This window comes from Schistocerca piceifrons, chromosome 3, assembly GCF_021461385.2.
Source record: "Schistocerca piceifrons isolate TAMUIC-IGC-003096 chromosome 3, iqSchPice1.1, whole genome shotgun sequence".
Lineage (NCBI taxonomy): Eukaryota > Metazoa > Arthropoda > Insecta > Orthoptera > Acrididae > Schistocerca > Schistocerca piceifrons.
Genome location: NC_060140.1, coordinates 188145015 through 188167888, shown reverse-complemented (window position 1 = coordinate 188167888; position 22874 = coordinate 188145015). Strand labels below are relative to the sequence as shown.

Here is a 22874-nt window from a genome sequence, read left to right as displayed (position 1 = left end):
AAGCCATCAACACGGCTACTTACATCTAAAATCATTGCTTAACTAAAGCACTGTCTGATGGAATGCCATATAGAAGTGGCTGAAGAGAAAATGTGCCATATCTGATCTTCGTACGTTTGGTCAAAAGGTTGTCATCCTATATAAATTTCCAAACAAAGGAAAGTTTGATCCTAAAGGCAAAGAAAGAATTTTTCTAGTCCATCCCAACTGTTCAAAATCCCATCATGTGTGTATACCAAGAGATCGCAGGATTCTCATGTCAGGAGATGTGAAGTTCATTGAACCTGACAGTTTTGAGCCACGGATCATCACCAAGTAGGAGACATCAGCATGAATTCTGTGGTAGGAGATTTCAGTGGTGATTCAAACAATGAGCCAAAGCCATTGTAAGATGATGAAACATTGTACAGCTTTGAAGAAGACAGGCTTCCAGTCACTACAAGCCAATGATTCAATCCTGATGGTGACTTATCATGTAATGAAATCAATAATTCTTGAACATCTGATGAATCTACATCTGTGCCAGGTGTGGGTTCATCAGATGTTTCAATTCATGATACTAACTTCATTTCAAATTTAACAGAGGTCAGTGTCAATGATGCATTACATACTCCACATCGGCAAGAATGGTTTGAGGCTATATATGATGAGATCAGGTCAGTAGTGAAAAAATGATAGCTGGAAATGAAACATACCAACAATTGAAATAGTAATTGAGTGTAGGAATAAATACAGTTATGGCTCTTTTCAGAGAAGAAAAGCAAGAATAGTTACACGATGATTCAACCAGCAGCACGGAGTAGTAGACTTTGTGGAAACATTCTCTCCAGTTTTAAGATTCGAATCTCTCATGGCTGTGCCCAACAAATTTGATTTGCATGTGTCACAGCTGGACTGCTGGACTCACAGGTTGAATTTGTATAGAAAATGAAAGACATGGAGAAAGATAATCATCTACTCAAGAAGGCAAGTGACATGCCACAGACTTTGAAATCTGATGATAAAGTGTGTGAACTTAGAAAAGCCTTTTATGGATTGTGCCATGCTGGTCAACAGTGGCATGCCAAGTTGAATGCGGCCCTAAAGTTATGTCCACATGATACCTCTTTTGTCACGCCCAATCACAGACACACGGGAATAAAATGGCATGCAAGAAAATTTGTGAAAAGAATGCATGTACGCGTGGACGTTCTCATGTCCACGTGTTGCCTCATTGTGCAAACAGTCTGCTATGAATTCCCTTCTTTGCTTGGGAGTTTTTGTTGCATTTATTATGATGAAAAGGTGACAGAAAAAGAAAACACAAAAACAGCTGTGGGTAAAGAAGTAACAAAATAACAGAGCTACAAGAAATATGAAGTGATGACAAAGTTTTGTCTGCAAATTTCAAAGGAGATCACAGTGAGATTTTAGATTTTCTGCTTGGGAAACTGCAGTGATTAGGCTGGCATTAAAATTTCATTAGCTAGTAAATGGTGACTTACATACCAGTGTGAACTATGTATTCCTCATTTCAAAACAAAAGGTGTAAGTGATTATTCCTGAAACTGGGAAATATTGCATGGAGGTTCTTGGTTGTTATATGAAGGTTAATTAACTCTCAATGCATCATTTGTATTTTATTTGGTTACATAACTTTAACTGTGAGAAATGAAATGTAGATTAACATCCTTGCACTTGAGAGATTTGGGAATTTCATAGATGCCAGAATCAACTAGATTGAAGGTTGTATTTTCTATTCTGTATTTTTTGCTTCATCGGCGTACTTAATTTCAAGTTTTAGTAGTTTCTTGAGAAGCTAAACACACCCCGTCACTCCTGTGGTCAGCTGTCAGGCTCCTCAGTTATTGTGCCATAGCATGAATATTCGTCCACAGTTTTCATATAGGCCCACACTTTACACAAATTTTTGGCTTATTCTTCTCAGTTTTTCTATTTCTGAACTTACTGTGTCTTATTCTTTGCAAAAATATCTTTGGGGACCTTTTATACAATACTTGATGCTCAGGGTAACATATCGCAAATTTTTATTCAAATAATTTTCAGAAGGAGCACTGCATACAACTTTCTTCTTTGTCTGTAAACATATATAAACTTAAGCGTTCTTCAGGGCAACAGATCTCAAATTTTTGTTCAGATAATCTTCAGAAGGGACACTGCATACAACTTTCTTCTTTGTCTGTAATTATCTATAAACTTAATCGTTCTTTCTTTGGAGTCAACAGACATTATTGAACGTAATTCGCTTCACAGCATAACCTTAACTCATTACACAATCAAACGTTCATGGGCCTGAGCTACCTGTCGTCTACTAAAAAGTGCAAAGATGAGTAGCAATGCACCTTATACACATTTCTAGGAAATTTGCTTGTACAGATACACATGCTTAGTTGCACTGTTGGAAATTTACATGCGTGTGCAAAGTTGAACGCAAAAAAGGCATCGTGTGGACGCACCTTAACATTGATTGTATTGCAACACACCAATGCAGATCCATGCAGCTTTATAGACAGTGTAGGAAAAGCAACAATCTTCCTACTCATTTATGTAGATAACATTATAATCACTTCAGCAGATCCAGAAGTACAAAACAAATCAAGGACGAGTTGTCTACCAGATTTGATATCAAGGATCTTCGTGCCATAAGTAGCTATCCATGTATCAAAGTAAATCAGTCTGTTGACCAATGTAAATCAGTCTGTTGACCAATGTAAATTAGTCTGTTGACCAATGTAAATCAGTCTGTTGACCAATGTAAATCAGTCTGTTGACCAATGTAAATCAGTCTGTTGACCAATGTAAATCAGTCTGTTGACCAATGTAAATCAGTCTGTTGACCAATGTAAATCAGTCTGTTGACAAAATTACATATAAAGTGGCTATATCAGAGAAGCTTTACACCAGAATGGATGACTGAAAGCCTGTGAGGACACCATTCACAAGTGGCAGCAAGTTGAATGGTACAGCTCTGAGTACAGAAGACGGTACTTGATATCAATTCAGTGAACCGGTTGGAGCATGGATGTACATCGCCGTTAGTACTCGACCTGTCATACGCTATGCAGTCAGTAAGCTAAACCTGTATAACAACAGCCATACTTTTATTCAATGGCAGGTGGCTATAATTGAATCCTTAGATACCACTAAGATACCATAAACAAGAAACTGACCTACATCTTCAGTTTCGCAAATGCTAATTTGAGTGAGTACACGGGCCTCTCTGAAACAGATGAAGCAATTCACCTGTCAGCATTCATGAAGGAGCTGGGTACTGGAAAATTGTCAGATATTGTCCTGTTCAATGACAGTCTGTCAGCTGGAGAGTTAGCACAAACCCATTTTTTCTCTCAAAGACGTAGCACATTCATGTGAATGGTACATCATACGTCAGGCTCTACAAGAATATCCTGTGCAAATGGAATATCAGTTTACAGAAGATTATGACAGCAGATGCGATGATTAAGGCTCTTCTTGCATCAAAACATGAGAAATGTGTTGGATGTGAAATTGAGTCCTAGAACCACGAACTTAAGACCCAATCCTTAATTTATAACTGTTTGTAAAAATTCTGGGGGCATGTTGAGATTCAGATTTTACTGACATCTGATATCTTTGGTGACAATATGTGTTGCTGCACACATGTTCTTGAAGTCAATTGTTAGTTGTTCTGTGTTGTTCTCCATACAGTGAGTTACAGAGTAAGCTGTTCTGTAATTATGTGTCATACCTGTACTGTCAGACAACATCCCAACAATTATTATCCATGTTTTTTTGTGTCCATTTTTCTCAGTATTTTGTCTGCTGTTTTTGTTATAACATTTTCCATTTTATTCCACAATGTTTAAGTACCGTAATACTACTAATGATTAGGTATTCACTGTCGGTACATACATTGTGAGATCAATGAGTAATGTGAATTTTTTAATTTTGTGGGCTTTATACATCCCATTTTCAAAACTTTTTTAATCTTTTTGATACACGTGTTCCTCATGTGTGTTTTGATTTTCAGCTGCTTTGAGTATTTAGTTTATTGTTGATAGTAGGAAACTTTGCACTTGTTTTCGAGTGCTTGGCGAATTTTTACTTATGAAAAAGATGGGTCAAAGAATTTGCATTAAATTTTGCTTGAAAATGGGATAAAGTGCAGCATTGCATTCAAAATGTTGACTGTGGCTTCTGGTGAATCTACTACAAGTAAGGTAAGAGTTTACGAGTAGTATAAACATTTCAAAGAGGGTCAAGAAGATGTTGAAGATAATGACCTTCCTGGACACCCTAGTTCATAAATTACTGACGGTAGTGTGGAAGAACTAAAGAAAATGCTTCTGTAAAATCACTAAAATGCCATCAGAGAGGTTGCTGATGATGTCGCACATCCTTTTGCTTGTGCCAAGCAATTTTTTCAGGTGTTTAGCTATGAAACGTGGAGCAACAAAGTTTGTTCAAAAATTGTTGAATTTTGACCTAAAACATCATCACGTAGACATCGATCAGGAATTTCTGAATGAAATCAACAGCAGTCTGGAACTTCAAAACAAGTTTATGATATGTGACGAAACATGGGTTGACAGATATTACATAAAATTCAGGTTCCCCTCATCCCAATGAAAACTGCCTGAAGATCCAAGACAGAAAAAAAATCAACAAGTTTGATCACATGTAAGGTTTTTGTCACTGTTTTCTCCAATTACATTGGTATAGTGCTGCATTAGTTCCTGCCTTGTGGTCCTAATGTCAGTAAGAAATATTACCTGGAAGTTACATGCTGTTCGCGTGAAGCAGTCTTAAGGAAACAACCAGAATTGTGCAAAACCACTCATGGAAATTGCATCACGATAATGCTCCCGCTCACACCTCAGTGCTTGTTTATGATTTTTTTGCAAAAAACAAAACTTATGTTGCCTCAGCCACCACATTCACTGGACATGGCCCCCTGTGACATCTTTTTATTTCTGAGGCTGAAGAGAATGATGAAAAGGATGTTTTTTGCCACCATTGATGATGAGATAAAAACAGAATCACTGACAATGGCTTCTGTCTGTTCTTGGATTGCTCTTCACTCAGTTTTCCTTCTGTACCTCCTTCCTTTATGGATTATGAAGGTTGTGGTTGTTATTCCCACGTTTGTTCCTCACAAAGCTCAAGTAGATGCAGTCTTCTTTTATTAGTGTTTCCTATTCCATCCCGTCAAGATCACCCCTCACTATGACACTGCAATCTCCTGTTGTGATTATATTACACTTGTCACTTTTTGCTCTTCTCGTCTGTGTTGTTGTTCATTTTTTAAATCTCGTCTTCACGATATTGGTAGACACAACGAAGATTCATCTTTCTAGAAAGAAAGACATTTACTTACTTCCAAAAGCTTTCACTCACATTTTTTATCAATATCTGTGTTCAGTAAATGCACCTTTTGTGTACAGTATCACAATCATTCTTGTTTGACACCTGTTTTTCATTTTGATGCCATAATAGGTCAGCCTCCAGGCTCCAAAACACAGTTACTCTCTGGCTGATGGGCTTTGCATTTATCTCAACATAATTACACTTATTTATATTAGCTCTGTACACTTCAACTTGTTTACTGCATGTGTTGATTAATTAAATAGGTAATACTAAAGTTACCGTATTTACTCGAATCTAAGCCGCACCTGAAAAATGAGACTCAAAATCAAGGAAAAAAAAATTTCCCGAATCTAAGCCGCACCTGAAATTTGAGACTCGAAATTCAAGGGGAGAGAAAAGTTTTAGGCCGCATCTCCAAATCGAAACAAAGTTGGTCCATTGTAATATGAGACACAATTTAGGTTGAATGAATGACTATACAGTTACAGTAGTTTGGTTCGAGTTGTAACCTTAGCAGTTAAGCTTTACCAGGTAGCCATTGCTATGCATCAGGCGCTCCGTCCGTATTTATATGGGTAATGTTCCTTTTTCACATGCTTCGTCTAGTTTGAATTGATTGCTTATTTTTCTTTGATCTGATAAGCACCGTTTTCTTTGTTATAGGTGTTTACGCCACTCTATGCTGAAAATGCATTACTGTACTGCGTCACGCATTGTTTATCGCATTCTGATTGTGCATGTTTACCGCCTGTCGCCGCTCGCGGCGTGGCTTGCTTTTGTGCGCGCTACCGCGGCTTAAAAAAAAAAGAGAGAGGCATCGTCTCATTAGCGAAACAATGGCAAGAGACTGCTATTTGTTGTTACTTACACTGCTGCTTTCTTTGATAATGATCAACAAGAACCAAATAATACACTGCGTATGATAGAAGATGCTCTGAACGAGAGTTTAGCGAAAATTTTTCTCCGTTTGAAAATCTTTGCAGGCGCCTCTTTAGTGCATTACATTATGCACAGAAATTAGAGTCATCTTAGATTTAAAAATCTAGTCAATTGCTGTGCTTCATTTATGACTGTATCACTATTAGGCATAAGAATAATACGAATATAAACATAACATGATATGTATATTCTTCCTCGTTTGCTGTTGTCTCACTCTAGTTTCGTAGTTTATTGGGCAGACACGATTTAAATGAGATAGCAGCAAACATGAAACAATACATGGCAAAATGTTTATATTCGTATTATTCTTATGGTGAAGAGAATACTGCATGTGATTCACAATTCATAGAAGTTCCTATTTATTTATTTTATTTCAGAATGTAGAGTTGGCCATATTGACAAACATCCCAAACGGTCTTGCCAATCAGATTTTCGTAGTACATTGAAATGCTGCTACATTCGAAGATGAACAATACGGAATTTGTATTTACTTCGTTGGATAATGTATGAAAATGAAAATGCAGTGGTCGAAACTCGGGGTGGAGAACAAGAACTCGTCTTCCACCCTTTTTTTAAATTTATTTACTGACGCAGAGGATTTGGTGCCAATATTTATCTTTGTGCCTACAAAGCATGCCTGTGTAGCGCTACATATATTTGACGGCAGAAGTTAGTTGTGGCGGCACCCACCAACATTTTTCAGAACTTCCGCTTGCTTTGCACTCGGTTCTAAGCCGCAGGCGGTTTTTTGGATTACAAAAACCGGAAAAAAAGTGCGGCCTAGATTCGAGTAAATAGGGTAACTAGCTCTGTATTTGAGCATTCCACAGATAACTCATACAAACACATCATCAAAGTTTATGTGCATGCTTTTAGGCTGTGGTATCCAGTTCCCCTGAATACTTTTAATGCTAAGAATATGATGTTGACTAGATTATGATCCAATTTGAGCAGCATCATTTTCTCAGCCACACAAGTAAACATTTTATATTCTAGCTGAAATGCACATATCCATTCAACAGATCACACCCAGAAGATATAAGGAGGCATGGAGGATGTTCTACAGCAATCAGTGTCCCTTGGACTTGTCACGGTGTGAAATGACACAGTGGTTAACGTAACTTACATTTGAGAAGAGTGGAGCTGAAACCCTCATCTAGCCAACCATATTTGCTGCTGTTTTCCTAAATCCTCATGGTGAATGCCAAAGTAATTCCAATGAAAATACCATTGCTAGTTTCCTTTCTTGTCTTGGCCTTTGTATTCTTTTTCTAAAGATATCGTCATCGATGGGATATCAAAATCTAATCTTCCTCCACTGGTTACTATCCAGTGGTAAGACACTGGATGATGTTTGGGGGGGACGATGATTCAAATCCCCGTCGAATGATTCAGATTTAAGTTTTCTGCGTTTTCTCTGCAACACTTAAGGCGGATGGTGCGGTAGTTCCTTTGGATGGGCTCAGCCAATTTTTTCCCCCATCCTTGCCCTATTCGAGCTTGTGTTCTGTCTATTGATCTTGTTATCAGAGGGATATTAAACCTTTTCTTCCTTTGTCATATGGTTTCTTCCTTCTCTGAACTTTATGCTAATTGTACACTTTTGGGGTGTACCATGACAATATCCATTCCTATTTTGCTAAACACATTTGTCTGCTTTTTGAGTTTTTCAAAATCAGAAACCAGTGGCCCCCTCCTGCCCATAGTAGATCCTAAAGTTCTGCATTTGTCAATGTAGTCTGTGAAACAGACAGTTGATGTTGACAATTCAAGAAAGCAGATGGCAGTGTTACTTTACATGGCTTACAGCAACATGCAACTACACACATTCTGTAGCAGGAAAAATGAAAGCCTTGACAACATACAGCTCACATTTGTACATGTGAATGTATTTACAGTTATTTATTGTAATATACAAACTTAATAAATTGAAAATAGGTGTTTAATATCTAATATGCTAAAATATTGTGAAGTTATTTGTTATACATCATAATAGAAATGGAAACTATTTTCACAAATCATTGAACATTTGCAGTTTTTGGTTTCATTGTGACATATTTGCATTGTTAATTCATTCCACAATGAGTGGCAGAATAATTTATCACTATATTAACCCTTTTGCGGTCAGCTGATTTGGAGTGGTGTTTGCTAAAAAGTCATGCATATTTATACCGTTATGCTACATTCTATTTAAATTGCCATATATCACACAGTATTCACTTTAAAAATATGAAAAAATTACCACTTATCCATAAAAGTATGTAGAATATTATGTCTTACACAGATTATCATAATGTTTCAAAGGAATTTGATTGACAGTCCAAATTTTTTTTTAATATTATAAACTTGATTTTGATTCCATATATCCAACACTGTGCTTCAATTTAAGAAGGCTAACTACGTAGAATGCAATAACAGAATGTAAATGTGTACTGCAAAACACGAAGTCAATAAACAAACGATGAAAAAGCGGAATATTCGAACACTATTTCACCAAAACGATGCTCAGTTGTTGATAGCTATAGACCTACACATAGCTTGAGGCAAAGAGCATCCGTAATCAGCACACCAACACCATCTAGTGCCCGATTCTGTAAGCTAAACAAGACGAAGCAGAGTACCGACGAAACGGCACCCTGACAGTGATAGCGTCAGTAGGGGGTGACGATAAATCAGTACATTGACATTCATAGGGTTAACAATTATAATCTGAAGAAAGTGTTCACAATGTGGTGATAGACTGATGGCAAGCTCCTCCCTCCCAAATTTCCGAGCGTGAGAAAACACTACTGACATTACTGTCAGAATCTGTTTTAGAATAGTCTTCTTCAGCACTTCTTGAATTGTCACTGCTGCCTTCCAACTGTATCATTAAATTTTTTTCGTATTAACAATCTTCCACAATGCTGAGTGTAAATGAATTTTGTGACAAGTAATCAGTGAGATTTCTAAATTGTGTATGAAAGTCGGTGATGGTCAGTGACCAGGAGTTGCTTTACCAGTGACCACAACAGTACCCGAGGAATGGGCCCACTACCAATATTGCTGTTGTGGCAGCAGCAGCTGCTGCTGTTATCTGCTGTTATCTGCTGTCTTTCTACTGCCAGAGCCCTGTTACTCTGAGCTGTTGACTTCACAAATTTCCACTGTTTTCTTGATTACAGATTCCAGTACTTGAACAAACATCATTGTGTTGTCAGACAATATTTTTTGTCCATATGTGAGGCATATGGCAATGAATTGTGTAGGAAAAAATGCCAATAGTCACCATGGCTCGAGTACATGTTGTAGTATAAGACCCACTATAACTATCTGGGAAAGTCAGTTCAGAGGTCTGAGGAACACAAGGATACATCATCATCTTTATGGTCTTGCATAATAAAGGACTGGAAATAATGGTAGAAAAGTTTTAGCAGAATATAAATAATTAAGGAATAAAGGTAACAACTCTCCTAGTTATAATAGAGGTCTTGAAACACACACACACACACACACACACACACACACACACACACACACACACACACACACACACACACACCTCTATATGGCCACATTGTTAGGGATGAAAGGAGGGAGGGAGTGAGAGGAAGGATCGGGGACATGCTGCTGATGGCTGGGATGGAGAGGCTCCAGGTGCGCAGAACAGGGATGTGGCCCCAGTGAGCCAGTTCCAGCAGCAGGCAAGGGGGAGTTGTGCGCATAGTTTGACGATGAGGTGGTGTGGATTAGGAGCAGTGATAGAACAGATGAAGGAAGGCAGTGGGTAGAGGGTGTTGGTGAAAAATGAGTGAGGTTAGGCCCTTCTCCCCAGGGGCTCACGGTTCTTTCAGGAGTTAGTGCATGGCACACACAGGGCCGTGAACTATTGCAGCCAGTGCTTCCTTCCCTGGCTGCGTTTCCTTCACTCTGTCCTCCCTCCCTCTCCTCGCTCCTTCCCTGTTGCCCCCTCCTTGGCATTCTGATTCATGTCGACATGGCTATCCACCTGGTTTCCTGTATTGGTTGCAGTTTTGTTCCTTTTGCCTGGTCTTTCATCCTTTTTTGGCGTTCAGATCCCTGCTTGAGGTTTGACCTCCACTTCAAAATTTCCTGTTTTTAGTTTGAGCCATTTGGGGGAAAACTCCCTCGCTAGCATCTACGGAGTAGGTTCCTCCCCCCCCCCCCCCCCCCCTCCTCCTTCCTTTTCGTCTCCCTTCCCCACTGTACCCCCCTTCCACCTTGCTAGGTCTCCAGCACGTGTAGCTAGTCCGTGTGGTGGGGCTGTAATGTACCCATATGGCTGAGCCCCCTGACAACACAGGGGTCACACTACTGATACCTGTGCTGTTCCCTCACCATGTATGACAATGAGTAGTTTCTTATCTTCTTGGAGCATCGGAACTCCCAGCAACAGCTGCTGCACCAGACTGCCCTTGCTATGGTGCCAGCTGGGTGGCGCTCATGGGAAGAGCTCCTGCTGAGATTGGGTGGTATCAGGGCAGGTGCTTGGCTCATGAAGCATATCAAGCTGCAAAAATCTGCCCAATCTCAAATGGCTGTCTCTTTGAATGGTGAAGGACCAATGAATGCTGCTTCCCATGACCTGGCAACTTTCGCTTCCCTGGCTACACCATGGGAGGAGGGCCAGGCTCACCATCCTGGGATAAACACTTTCCCCATTACCTCATCTGTACTAAGACAGATGGGGACACATTCAGCACCAGAAAGCCATTGTTTTTTGTGGAGAATATCAAGGACAAGTTTTGTGAAGTGGAGTCTTAGTAAGATGCGGTCGGCCTCCCTGTTGATCAGAGCTTCTTCTGCTACCCAGTCCACAGCTCTTCATGTCTGTGATTGTCTTGGCAATGTCCCAGTGTCTATTACATCTCACCAATCTTGAATATGGTCCAGGGAGTGATTTTTCGTAGGGACCTCGTCCTGCAAGCAGATGAGGAACTCTGGGCTAACCTTGAGCAGCGTGGCGTTTGTTTTGTTTGATGTGTGCAGAAGGATCGCAGAGAGAACCACACCGATGCTGGCACCTTCATTCTATCTTTTGAGGGGGGTACCCTCCCGAAGAATATCAAGGTTGTGAGTTACAGATGCGATGTGAAGCCCTATGTCCCTCCACCTATGTGGTGCTTTTGGTGCTTGCGTTTTGGACATATGTCTCTCCGCTGTACAGCGGACCTTTTGTGTGGTGACTGTGGCCACCCACTCCATGAGGGAAGCCCCTGTGTTCTGCCACCTGTGTGTGTCAACTGTGCTGACCGCCACCCACCTAATGCTAGAGTGCCCGGCTTACAAGAGAGAAAAGAAAGTCCAAGAATACAAGTCCCTGGATCGCTTGTCTTATGCTGAGTCTCACCAAAAATACGAGAGACTCCATCCAGTGTCACTATCTTCAACTTTGGCCTTTGTTACTTCATTTCCTCCTCGTACCTTTTCCTTACTGTAGTCCCTTCCCCCTTTCCCCTTGCCCCCCCCCTCCTCCTCCCTCTTCCTTACCCTAGTCCCTTTCCCCTCCCCCTCCCCCTCCCCTGCCCCTGCAGTCCCACGACCTCCTGTCAGGGAACTGCTCTCCCTCCCCAGCCAATGAAGTGCCCCCCTTCTTCGGCACCTGTCAATGGTAGGGGTCCTTCCAGGACCTCTCTCCCTGGCATCTCTAAGGCTAGAAGACTCTTACCACTACTCAGTCACGAGATGAACCATCTGTGCACCCCAAGGTCACCCACTCTCTTTTGGTTCCAGATCTTGCAGATGCCTGTACTCCCCCTATGCCCTACCCCCCTCCACCTCTGAAAGAGAAGAAGAAAAAAACAACATAAATCCCCCAGAGGTGCCATCTCCCCCCTCACAACCTGACATATTACTTATGGATGTCACCCCATCCTTGTCAGTGATGGCTACTGACCAAGTGACCTGACCTCCTCCTCAGCTTTTTTATGTCTAACCTGGACTCTCACCACACATTCTCCAATGGAATTGCTACAGATACTATTGTCACCTACTGGAAATCCAATGTCTTGTTTCCTCCTTTTTTGCATTCTGTTTTGTTCTTCAAGAAATGCATTTCCGTGATGACCACTCTGAGATGGTGAGTGAGAAAACGCTTTTTTTCTGGTCAAACTGATGTGGAATGACCCTCCTGTGAGTCACATTTGATATGGATCTGACACTCTAGAGCAATATTATAAGATGGGATGCACAAGTGTTTTTGTAAGCAGTCTGCAAAGGAGACACTGCTGTTTGTCAGTATCCTACTATTGAACTGAAGTCAGCCTCTAACTTTATCTGTGAATGAGCTATATAATCATTCCAGTTTATACCTTTCCCATTTATTATCCCTAGGTATCTGTGAATTGGCTGATTCCAATTTTGACTTATTTTGTAGTCATAACATACCGCTTTTCTTCATTGTACAAGTGCACAATTGTACATTTCTGTCTGTTTAAAACAAGGTTCCAATTACAAGTTTTATCATGATCTGACTGGACATTTGGGCTGATTTTTACAGTTTGTACTTCATTATAGAGAACTGAAATGTATCATCTGTAAAATATATGAGGTTACTGTTAATATCTTCTGCAAGGTTATTAATATACAACATGAACAGCAAGGTCCCAATACACTTCCCTGGGATACACCTGAAGTTACTATTACTTCTGTCATTGACTCTGTACAAGATAACATGCCGCATCCTCTGTACTAAAAAATTCAGAATACACTCACAAATTTTGTTTGATACCCAAGATGATACTACTTTTGTTAACAACAATGTAATGAAAAGGGTATATTGCTACTCACCATATAGAAGAGATGTTGAATCACAGACAGGCACAACAATAGCAGTCTTTTTGTTGTCTGTCTGTGACTCAACATCTCCTCTACATGATGAGTGGCAATCTGTCCTTTTCATAATATTGTTTTATTCCTTCCTGGATTTTCCGTACTTTTGTTAATAACCTTTGATGTCGAGTCTGGTAAAATGATTTCTGAAAGCCAAGAGATACTCCCTCCACCTCATTGCTTTGATCTATGGATTTCATGATATAGTGAAACCTCCTTTTTACACTTTTCAGAGTGCTGACCCAAAAAAGTGTAAAATGCAGGAAAGTATAGGAAACACAAAAACTGTATATTTTAAAACTGTAGATTTTACACCTATTGTTCTCTGTCTATGAAGACTGCCAACATTAGTTTTTTAACTAATATTTTGTTAACAAGTTTTATTTACTGTAAAGGCTCACATTAGAACAAAAATATTTTTTTAATGTAGTTCCGTGAAAAACTTCTGTGTCCGTTTTTTATTTGCACCATTGGACATGATCAGAATGAAGAAGGAAACGTGCATTTGTGTGTGTTAGAACTCAGCTTCTGCCTTTGTTATGATCACAAAGGCAGTGTCTGAGTGATAACACATACAGATGCTTGCACAGATTGATAAAATTAGTAGAAATAGCTAACCTTAAACACGGCTCCAGGGATTGATGGAATCCCTGTCAGATTCTATACAGAATTTTCAACTGGGTAAGTTTGGATTTTAACCGTAATATACTATAGATCCCTCAAACAGTGGTTGGAAGAAAATGCAAATCATTTCCATCTACAAGAAACAGAAGTGATCCACAAAGTAACCACACACTCTCATTCATGAGTGTCGGTTGTAGAGTCTGAGTATCGCTCATCTTTGCAGTGTTGTGGGAAATAAACCGAGGCAATACATCTGTATCTTCTTTAGTGAAGGAACATTATCAAACACATTTAAGCATTTCTGCTTTTGCTTACTACTCTGTTTTGTTTCCTGTGTCATCCATGAGTGCCTGGATACTAACTTTGATGCCACTGACAGTATTTACATATAATCAGAATTGCTTCAGTTTTTGTATAAGAGCTTTCAATAAGATTCTGACATGGGATTCATTGATTGAAGGCTTCACATATTGCCCGTTTGACATTTTTCTTTCAATATCACTTCATCAATTGCCCAACGTTTTGTTTCACACAGAGGATTCAATAATAATTGTTTCTTTAGCAGCCCCCCCCCCAAAAAATCATGAACTGTTCTATCAGATACATATCTATGTATGGAGTGCTGGGTCAGTTATCTTCTTAAATTTGTGCCACAGTTTTCCTACATGCTCCTGGTGCAAAAATAAATGTTTTGTGTTCCTTTTCAAGATATGATGTGACTGCCTCTTTATCTAACTTAATGGCCGTGTAAATCTTGGTTTGGTTTGATACCCATTGTATATTAGTAATCATCATTGCTACAACTGTGACATAGCCATGGATACCAGTTTTAATGTGGACTCCTCACAGAGGTGGAGTGTCTTTGTCGTAATTATTTTAATAGATTATCAAGATGCTTGGGCTAAACTATTATTCAAGCTAGTTTTCAGAGATATTTAGTTGCAGACAAGCACACCAAAAAGACTGCTAAACAAGTAAGCTTTCAACCAAAAAGCCTTCTGAATTGCGTGCGCGCGCACACACGCGCGTGCACTCACACACACTCACACACACACTCACACACACACACACACACACACACACACACACACACGAATGCAACTCTCACACATGTCATTCTTGTCATTATTCCATCTTGGATTTGTTTGATTTACTTTTCAGGGAAATCATTTAGTGTTATTTCACAGGGTGGCTTCTCACACCGGCCATTTACAAAACTAATTATCCCAATCAGTTGTTCTATGTCTCCTCCAATAACCAGCAGTAATTGAGGAACACGTGTATTAGTCAGTTGAAGGTTCTTTAAAGTTTTTTGTTACATTTGGGAATGAGCTTGGTTGTTGATAGAAAGATTAGCTATAAGTTTCTGCCCACCGTTGCTACTGAGTCTTGCACAAACATTCTTGCTTGCAGTTTCACTTTGTCTCTTGGTGAATTTGAGTTTCTAGCTTACAATACACCATCTCTGTTTTTCTCATTAACCTGTTCTTTAGATATACAGTTTAGATTCACCCAAAAAATCTCACTGCTGTCAACTTCTGGTTTTATTCAGCTTTCTGAAACGAGTTATAAGGGCTCCACTCTGTTTTAAAGAGGGCTTCAGACTCTGGGACATTATTGCATTTGCTTCGGCAGTTGATCATTGGGATTTTAATTAATCATTGGGGAGAAGGGATCATTTATTTAGGTCTGCTAAAGCTATCCATTTCCATATTGGATGGAGAGTTGCCTAAGTTAAGAAAACCTTGCGTGCACTCTGCACATAGTCAGCCACCTGCATAACAACATCTGATGTGTACAGCAGCTCTGCAGACATATTTAGGGGCCCTGCATTTCTTTGTGAGTCATGTCGAGACAGTCACATCCTAGCTTGTCACAGAACCTTCAGAGTGTCTGGTTCAAGCCTTTTACTTGCCTCAGAAAAGAGGGTTCTGATCAGTTGTGGGAGTAATGCTTCTGATTTTGAACTTGAGCAAGGCTGATCTTTCTACCTTCTTAGCCAGTCACTAAAAGTGTGACCTTGGACATCCCGATGGAAAGTATTATTTGCTCTAATGTGCACCAGAATCTGTAGTTGGTTTCTTCCAGTTATTTCAAAAACTGCCTCAACAAGCTGAACGAGGGATACACTGGGAGTACACTAGGTGATCCTTCCAATCCCTTGCTCCCATTTGTGTAAGAGGTACTATTATTTGCCATACATTTTGTTATAACTGCGACAGGAACGGTCGCGGGGTTGCTGCTATTGAAAATGCGGTGGGACCAAATGGGAGCGGCGTGCGAACAAACAAGACGGATGAACAGAAATGGAAGGACAAGCACAACGACAGACAACCAAGAAAGACACAAAGATCAACAACAAAGTATTAAGCAACAGGGTCACACGAGATAACCTCACAAAATCAAAACAACATCTACTCGTAAATGGAAAGTAAGCGCACACAACGTAAACACAATGTATGTTAGTGAGATATCAATCGACTCAACGTGAATACCAGACTGCCTCGCTGAGTGAGAGGCAGCCACCTAAATACACGACAGGGTGTGTCGCTATTGGCTGCTGGGACTACGTGCTCCACAGTGGCGCCCTCACATTAGGCTCGGGGTCAGGAGCGCGCACAGCCACGGCTTACGGCGCGACTGCTGCAGAGACCTCTAGTGGTCATCAAGTTCCATGCTGTCTGGTGCGGATTCGAAACCCATGACGCTCAGTACCAGACATTTGAACTGAATAATGGTAACAAATCACCACCCTTTCCTCTGCAAGTGTTCAGTGAAGTAATATCAGTAACAGTCTCAGTGCTTTCTAGTAACTTGTGTTTGTAATCATAGTGCAATTCCATGTCTAAAAGGCAACAGAGTTCGTCTTTATTTACTATTTTCTTCCAAATTTTGGCATTATAATGGGTAGGGAGTGTGCTTGCTATATGCAGGTGTAGGAAGAACTGGCAGCAGTTTACAAACAGCTAGAGACTCTCTTGGACACAGTCAACTGTCTGTATGCTGTTGACTCGCAGCATAGTAGTGGTGAAGAAACTGGTGCATTGTATGGGACACCTTAAATGTCTCTTAAGTTTCTGATGAGCTCTGCTACCAAGGCACCTTTCATTCTACCTGAGTAGGGAAGCCAGACTCATCTCAGGGTGAGTGGCACTTTGTAACTTCTTTGTGTTGCTCGTGGTGGAGGTTGGATGTGAGGAATGGCCACCTGCCCTTGCCCTTTCACCCTACAAGTAGTTGCCCCTTCAGCATGGTCAGGCAGGTACATGGGAGTGGGGGTTTGGCAGTTACTGTGAGCCTAAATATTAGGTGTATTACAGGGTATGCCTGCCGGGAGCCTCATCTGAGATGTAGTGGAAGCCCTGCCTGTGACTATTGAGGGTGCACGTTGTAGCAGTCTTCTAGTTCCGACTCATGTCAGCCCCCGTGACTCCTGTTGCTTGGATTCTAAGACTGTCCTCAGTTCTTACAGGTGCTTGGGAGAATTGATGAAAACTGCTGGCCTTGCTCACTGGCTGCAAGCAGAGATTACAATTTACAGTACTGTAGATAGAGCTGATTGGCGCCCTGTGGTTTGGAGTGATATGAAAGGTGTCAACCAGAGGCTCCATTGATTCTGTGACAGTGTTGGCTGCAGGTTTGCGGACTTGTGTTGTGTGGGTGGTGAATTATAGGATTATCTGGGATGGATCAGGGGTGCAGTACGTAGTGGAAGCAGCTACTCAGGTAGCAGAGTAGATATGGAGTGTACAAGATTTTTTTTTAGGGTAGGCAATAGTCTGAGGTCCTGTGATGAATATTCACCACTCAGTACACAGAGAGCAAAATCTGATTGCTAACAAAATAGAGGCTATATATGGTTTGAGTCTTTCCTGGCATATATATGCTGCTTCCATAGTTTTCGGGTACACTGCCAGTTTGAATCGTCAGAGGTTCAATGCTTGGCTCCAGCAGTACACCTGCGAGCCTTGGAAGTAAAATAAAGGTACTTGGTTTTAATAGGAAATTATTGAAGTATTGATAACAAAGTCTCCGAATTTACTGCCTTCCAGAAAGCTGTCATGCTCAATTTATACTCTGAGAAATGACTGAAACCTGAAGTATGAAGCTCTGAAACATTCGATGAAGTGTGGAATGTATATTGAAAAGACATGTTAGACATAACGGGAAGAGGAGAATTAATTGCAGTCAACAGAAATGTGTTTGCCAAGGTCGAAATTGAATCTGAGTGCCAAGTTACCTGGACAGGAATAACTGGCCTAGGTGAATTCAGTTTATTCATTGGATGTTTTACCATCCATCTGAGTCCGCTGTAGCAGTTGTACAATCATTCAAAGAAAGTCTACACCCAGTAGCATGGAAATACCCTCGCCATACAATATTAGTTGGAGGAAACTTTAATCTACCGAATATAGATTGGAACATCTATGGATTTGTTGCAGGTTGTACAGACAGATAGTCATGCAAAAAAGTTCTGAAAGCTTTCTCTGAAAGCTGTCTTGAACAACTGTTGCCTTAACCCAGACGTTTGCTGGAAGTCAACATCTTAAACTTCGTGGTACGGTGGATGGCAGTAATACCCTTGAGTTCTCATTGATTTCTTTCTCCCCTGCACTAGGTTACAAGACTTACCACTGACACACCACTTGAATCAAGCGGATGGGCTGTACTTGAGATACCTTTGGTATATCTGATATATGATGTTTGGTAGTTCGCTCGGCACACCCATTTGAAGCAGCTTCCACTAAATTGACAGCATTCAGAGCAATTTACAACTGCTTACAAACAGCCGCTAACTTATCCCATGCCAGAGAACAACATTCATAGTGCTGCTGGAATCTGATGGGTTCAGTGTTCATGTGAACACTAAACAAATAAGTCTAAATTAGCCATGCTGATTCTGGTTTACTTTCAGGATCTTCTTCTTCTTCTTCTTCTGTTGCTTCAGGGTTAGGCCTAGAGCCTGTTCCAATCTCACCATCTGTTCCTCTGTCTTCCCACACTTTTTTTTTTTTTTTCCTCTTGGCTAGATTACAAAGCCTTTGTGGTGGCATATGAAATACACGTTCCCTCCATTTTTCTTTGTTTTAGAGTGCCTTTCGGGTTATTGGTTGCATCCCTAATACGTAGCTTGGTAGTTCATTTCTAATTTGCTCTTTCCTGTTGCACCCTTTCACAGATCTTAGAAATTTCATTTATGATGCCTCTTAGTTTCCATAAATCATTGTTTCTCAGCATCCAACATTCTGCCCTATGTAATAGAGTGGGAACTGCCATGACTTTATTAAATTTCAGTTGTGTGTCTGTTTCCTTGTTTTACCCTTAAGTGCTCTCCTTATTGTGCTACATGTCCACTGGTAAGGTTTTTTTTCCCCATATCTTGAACATACATGTCACATCATCTATGAGTATATAAAAAATGATATGTCCTGACTGACTCATCATCATGTAGCCCAAACTACAAAGGATAGAAATTTGAAATTTGAAGAGGGTGCTGATCTTGTATTGTGGGCGTTGTTTAAGAAGAGATTTTTCAAAATTCCACTTCTTAAGAGGGTGAAAAAGAGAATGACTCTCTTTGAAAAATGTTGCTATTGGAGCAATTTTGAAGCTAGAACTATGAAAATTGGTTCTCAGTTTGTCGGCCAGAAATAAAGAATTATGTCAGTGTTTTTAGAAATGTAATCCCCATAGGGTCAAACAGTTGATTTTTTAAAAAATAAATCAATATTAAATAACTACCAAAGCAGTTTTAAAGCGACATCTATCAAAATTTGTTTTTGGATTCTTGCTTAGAAATAAAAAATACGTATGTCAGTGTTTTTGGAAATTTAACCCCGAAGGGGGTGAAATAGAACCTGACTGATTCATTGACTCATTGTAACTGCTAAGGATAGGACTAAGGATAGGAACTTGAAATTTGGAAAGGGCAGTGATCTCATACTGTAGGGACAATTTAAGAAGGGATTTATTGAAATTCCACATCTAAGGGGTGAAATGAGGAATGAAAGTTTTTTTTAAAAAAATATTTCACTGTTAAAGCAGTTAAGAAGCTCAAAAATTGGTATTTGGTTTTACACTTTTTGCACAGTGTGTTGATTTACACATGAGCAATAGACATAGCAACATCAAAATTTGATTAAATAAAAACAAAATTGTGCAGACCATACAGTCAATGTGAGCCAGCAGTGGGTACCAAGCTAGTTCTGAATATTTGAATTGGCTACCTGTCCTATCAGTTTATTATCAAGAACTATTTTTGTTCAATCTGTGTGAATGTCTATAAAGGCCATGGTACATTGTGCAAGTAGTTTTCGTTGTGTTGTCAATGTTGCTTATGTATTATTGACAATGTAATGGAAACCACTTGCAGCATGTGCCTTTAGTCAGATGATGACCACCGCCTGATCAAAATGAGTTACGACATTATGAAATTGTCATGTGATTGTGCTATGAAAAATACAAGAACATAGTTAGTTGATGACTTAATCCCCAAACCAGCATATATTTTCCTCGAAAGATTAACTATGTAACATCAGTTGATTCCACGCAGAATAGTGAAAATCGTGGTGCACCAACAAAACACATCTTACCTAAATGGCAAAGTAATCTGTTTATTGTATGACAGGATGCTCTCTCTTCAACACAGCTGTTATTTCTCATTCAATTGCACAAGTATAAAGGAATCTGAATCACTTGTGTAGTTGATACTTGTCCAAGAGGAGGTGGTTGTAGGAATCAGTATTTAGGCCTACCAACCAACACTCAGAATATTTTTGATGTGATAGTATGTAATCAGTCAGTAGGTCACTAACTTGCTTGGTGATCTTTGCTTTATCTTTCTTCTATTTGTTGGCCTACTTTAAAGAATGAATCAGAGATGGCAGAAATTCATTTAGTAGATGTCGCTTCAGAAACACATTCTTATTCTTGTGCCACAGTTATGTGCAATTTTCATAAAATTTGGATGAATGTAATTTCATTGCAGCTGCCTATGCAGTTTTTCAACAAGACATTTGTAGTTGTCTATAGGCACATTTGTTTTGCTGTCTTTTTCTTTTCTGAAATTTTTGAGGCTGTAATAACTGATCTTAAATTTTATGTGCTTCACAGGGAAAAGCGCAATCAAACTTCGGCTATCTCTAACAGAAGAGGAAGTAAAATACCGCAAAAAGAATTTTGACAGTAAGTACCATTGTGGATGGTGGTGGTGGTGGTGGTGGTAGCAGTAGTAGTAGTAGTAGTAGTAGTAGTAGTAGTACGTGGTTATTGTTGTCCTATTCTAAATGCATATCATTACTTTATAAATGCTACCAGTGATATGAAATTCTGTGCAAGTGAAAAACATCACCCAATGTGATTGAAAGCAAATAATGGGCATATGTAGCCAGAATTAAAATTTTAGGTGTGCGTGATGATTAGGTATGACTCAAAGGCTAAGTGGATAAGTATCATTCTACAAATCCAAATAACTTGGTTTCAAATCTGAGCCATTCTTTGGATTTTTTTTTCCGACAGTTATCACTTTTCTCACCTCCGTCAATGATCCGTTAATATAAAAAATGCCAAGTTACTGTGCAGTGTGGAGCCCACATTACACTGCAGGTCTCGATAGAGGTGACTCGGTAAAACAGTCAGAGGTTGGAGGAAGGCAAGGGCATATCACTTGCCATAGTACAACTGGTTCAAATCAATCTTTGGCTTGAGGACAACTTTACATTTTACTTAATTGCAACTAACATGAGATGAATGTTGTCCCTAGCAAATAGTTGCATCTTGTCTTCACTACCACAGTTAGTAAGGCCTCCACAGTTGTCAAATTGAATGTTTTTAAGACACTGTTATTGGTATTGGAAAAAAAAAGGAATGAACCCTTACAGCCTTTATCTATGAATGCAATGGGACAGTTTCTTTCTAAGAAGTGGTTCAATGTAAGCAACAACAGTCAGTCACAGTTTATATGCACTTTTTCCCCAATATGATTCATGAAATTTATGCTATGCTGGGACATGGATCCTGATTTCTTGACTTAACAATAATAGCAGCCGCCTTAACCTTTAGGCTGTCTGAGCTCACCTCCAGACCTGACACAAACTTTCATTGTCACTGGTATTTCTACCTCTGATTTCCAAACAACTAGAATTTCCCCCACTGAGTACATGGAAAAAGCACTGCTGAGGGAACAGGTTTTGTGAAGAACGATTGATTACCTTGCCACAAGGGATATATAGCAACTGAACTTTATAATGTAAAAATCTAATGCCACACACCTAATTCATGTATCTACACCTGTGTATCTACACTATCTGCTGACATAAGGACCATTACAATGATCTGCAGGTGCCATCTTGTGTATCCCAACTTCCCATTTGCTTGCCTGATAAATTGAATGAGCATCTCTCTATAATGGGTGAGATGTCGAGCTCAAAAATAGAAGTGATGATAGTATTATCCAGTGCAAAGCTTTGGCGTAAGGTCTTCCACAAAAAAAGGAAATATGAAAATGTGTTGTGAATAGACAGAGGAGTCTTACTATTACAGAGTTGTGATTTGCTCAGAAAACTTGGAAAATTTGGAATTCTCAGGGAAAATTAATTTACAGAGTAAGTTGGGGAAGTCTGAATGACTTGAGGAATTTGGAGAGAAACTGGGAGGAGTTGACCTGACTGTTAGCAGAAAGAAATGTGCTGAGTCATTTTGTTGCAAATCAACGTGAGATTCTGCTTCAAAAACATTCATTTATGGAGTTGTACAAAGTGCTTTGATTTGTTGTGTTGTTTTGTTGCTCAATCATGGCTACCTCTGGTGTGCCCAGGGATTCAGTGTCATTGCCTGTTGGTTCTCGGGTTCCAAGTCCATTTCCTGTGGCATGATTGAGAGTGTGGTAGAATTCAAACATATGCGAGAATGTACCGCTCTTATGTGGGAAATGGGTCTGGAATCTGAGAGACCATGAGCCATATTTGAACATACATCTTTTCAAGCTACAGCTCTTTTTTACTAATTTTTGTGCAAAATTAAGTTGTTGACTTTTTTGCAGTGTCATGCTTTAAATAAAAAATGACTATAGTGAGGAGACAATCTTGGTTGAAACATGTCATTGCTGTCATAGTTTATTAAAATTATCTTCCAGT

At 39.7% G+C, this 22874-nt stretch overlaps 1 protein-coding gene across 2 annotated transcripts in view; it reads left to right on the top strand.

The window, feature by feature from the left end:
* Positions 1–22874, top strand: part of LOC124788186 (transcriptional regulator ATRX homolog) — a 495869-nt gene that overhangs the window by 28613 nt on the left and 444382 nt on the right. For both annotated transcript variants that reach the window (XM_047255347.1, XM_047255346.1), the window contains exon 3: positions 20854–20925. In XM_047255347.1, the coding sequence (XP_047111303.1) occupies positions 20854–20925 (72 nt within the window). The remainder of the gene's footprint in view (positions 1–20853; positions 20926–22874) is intronic.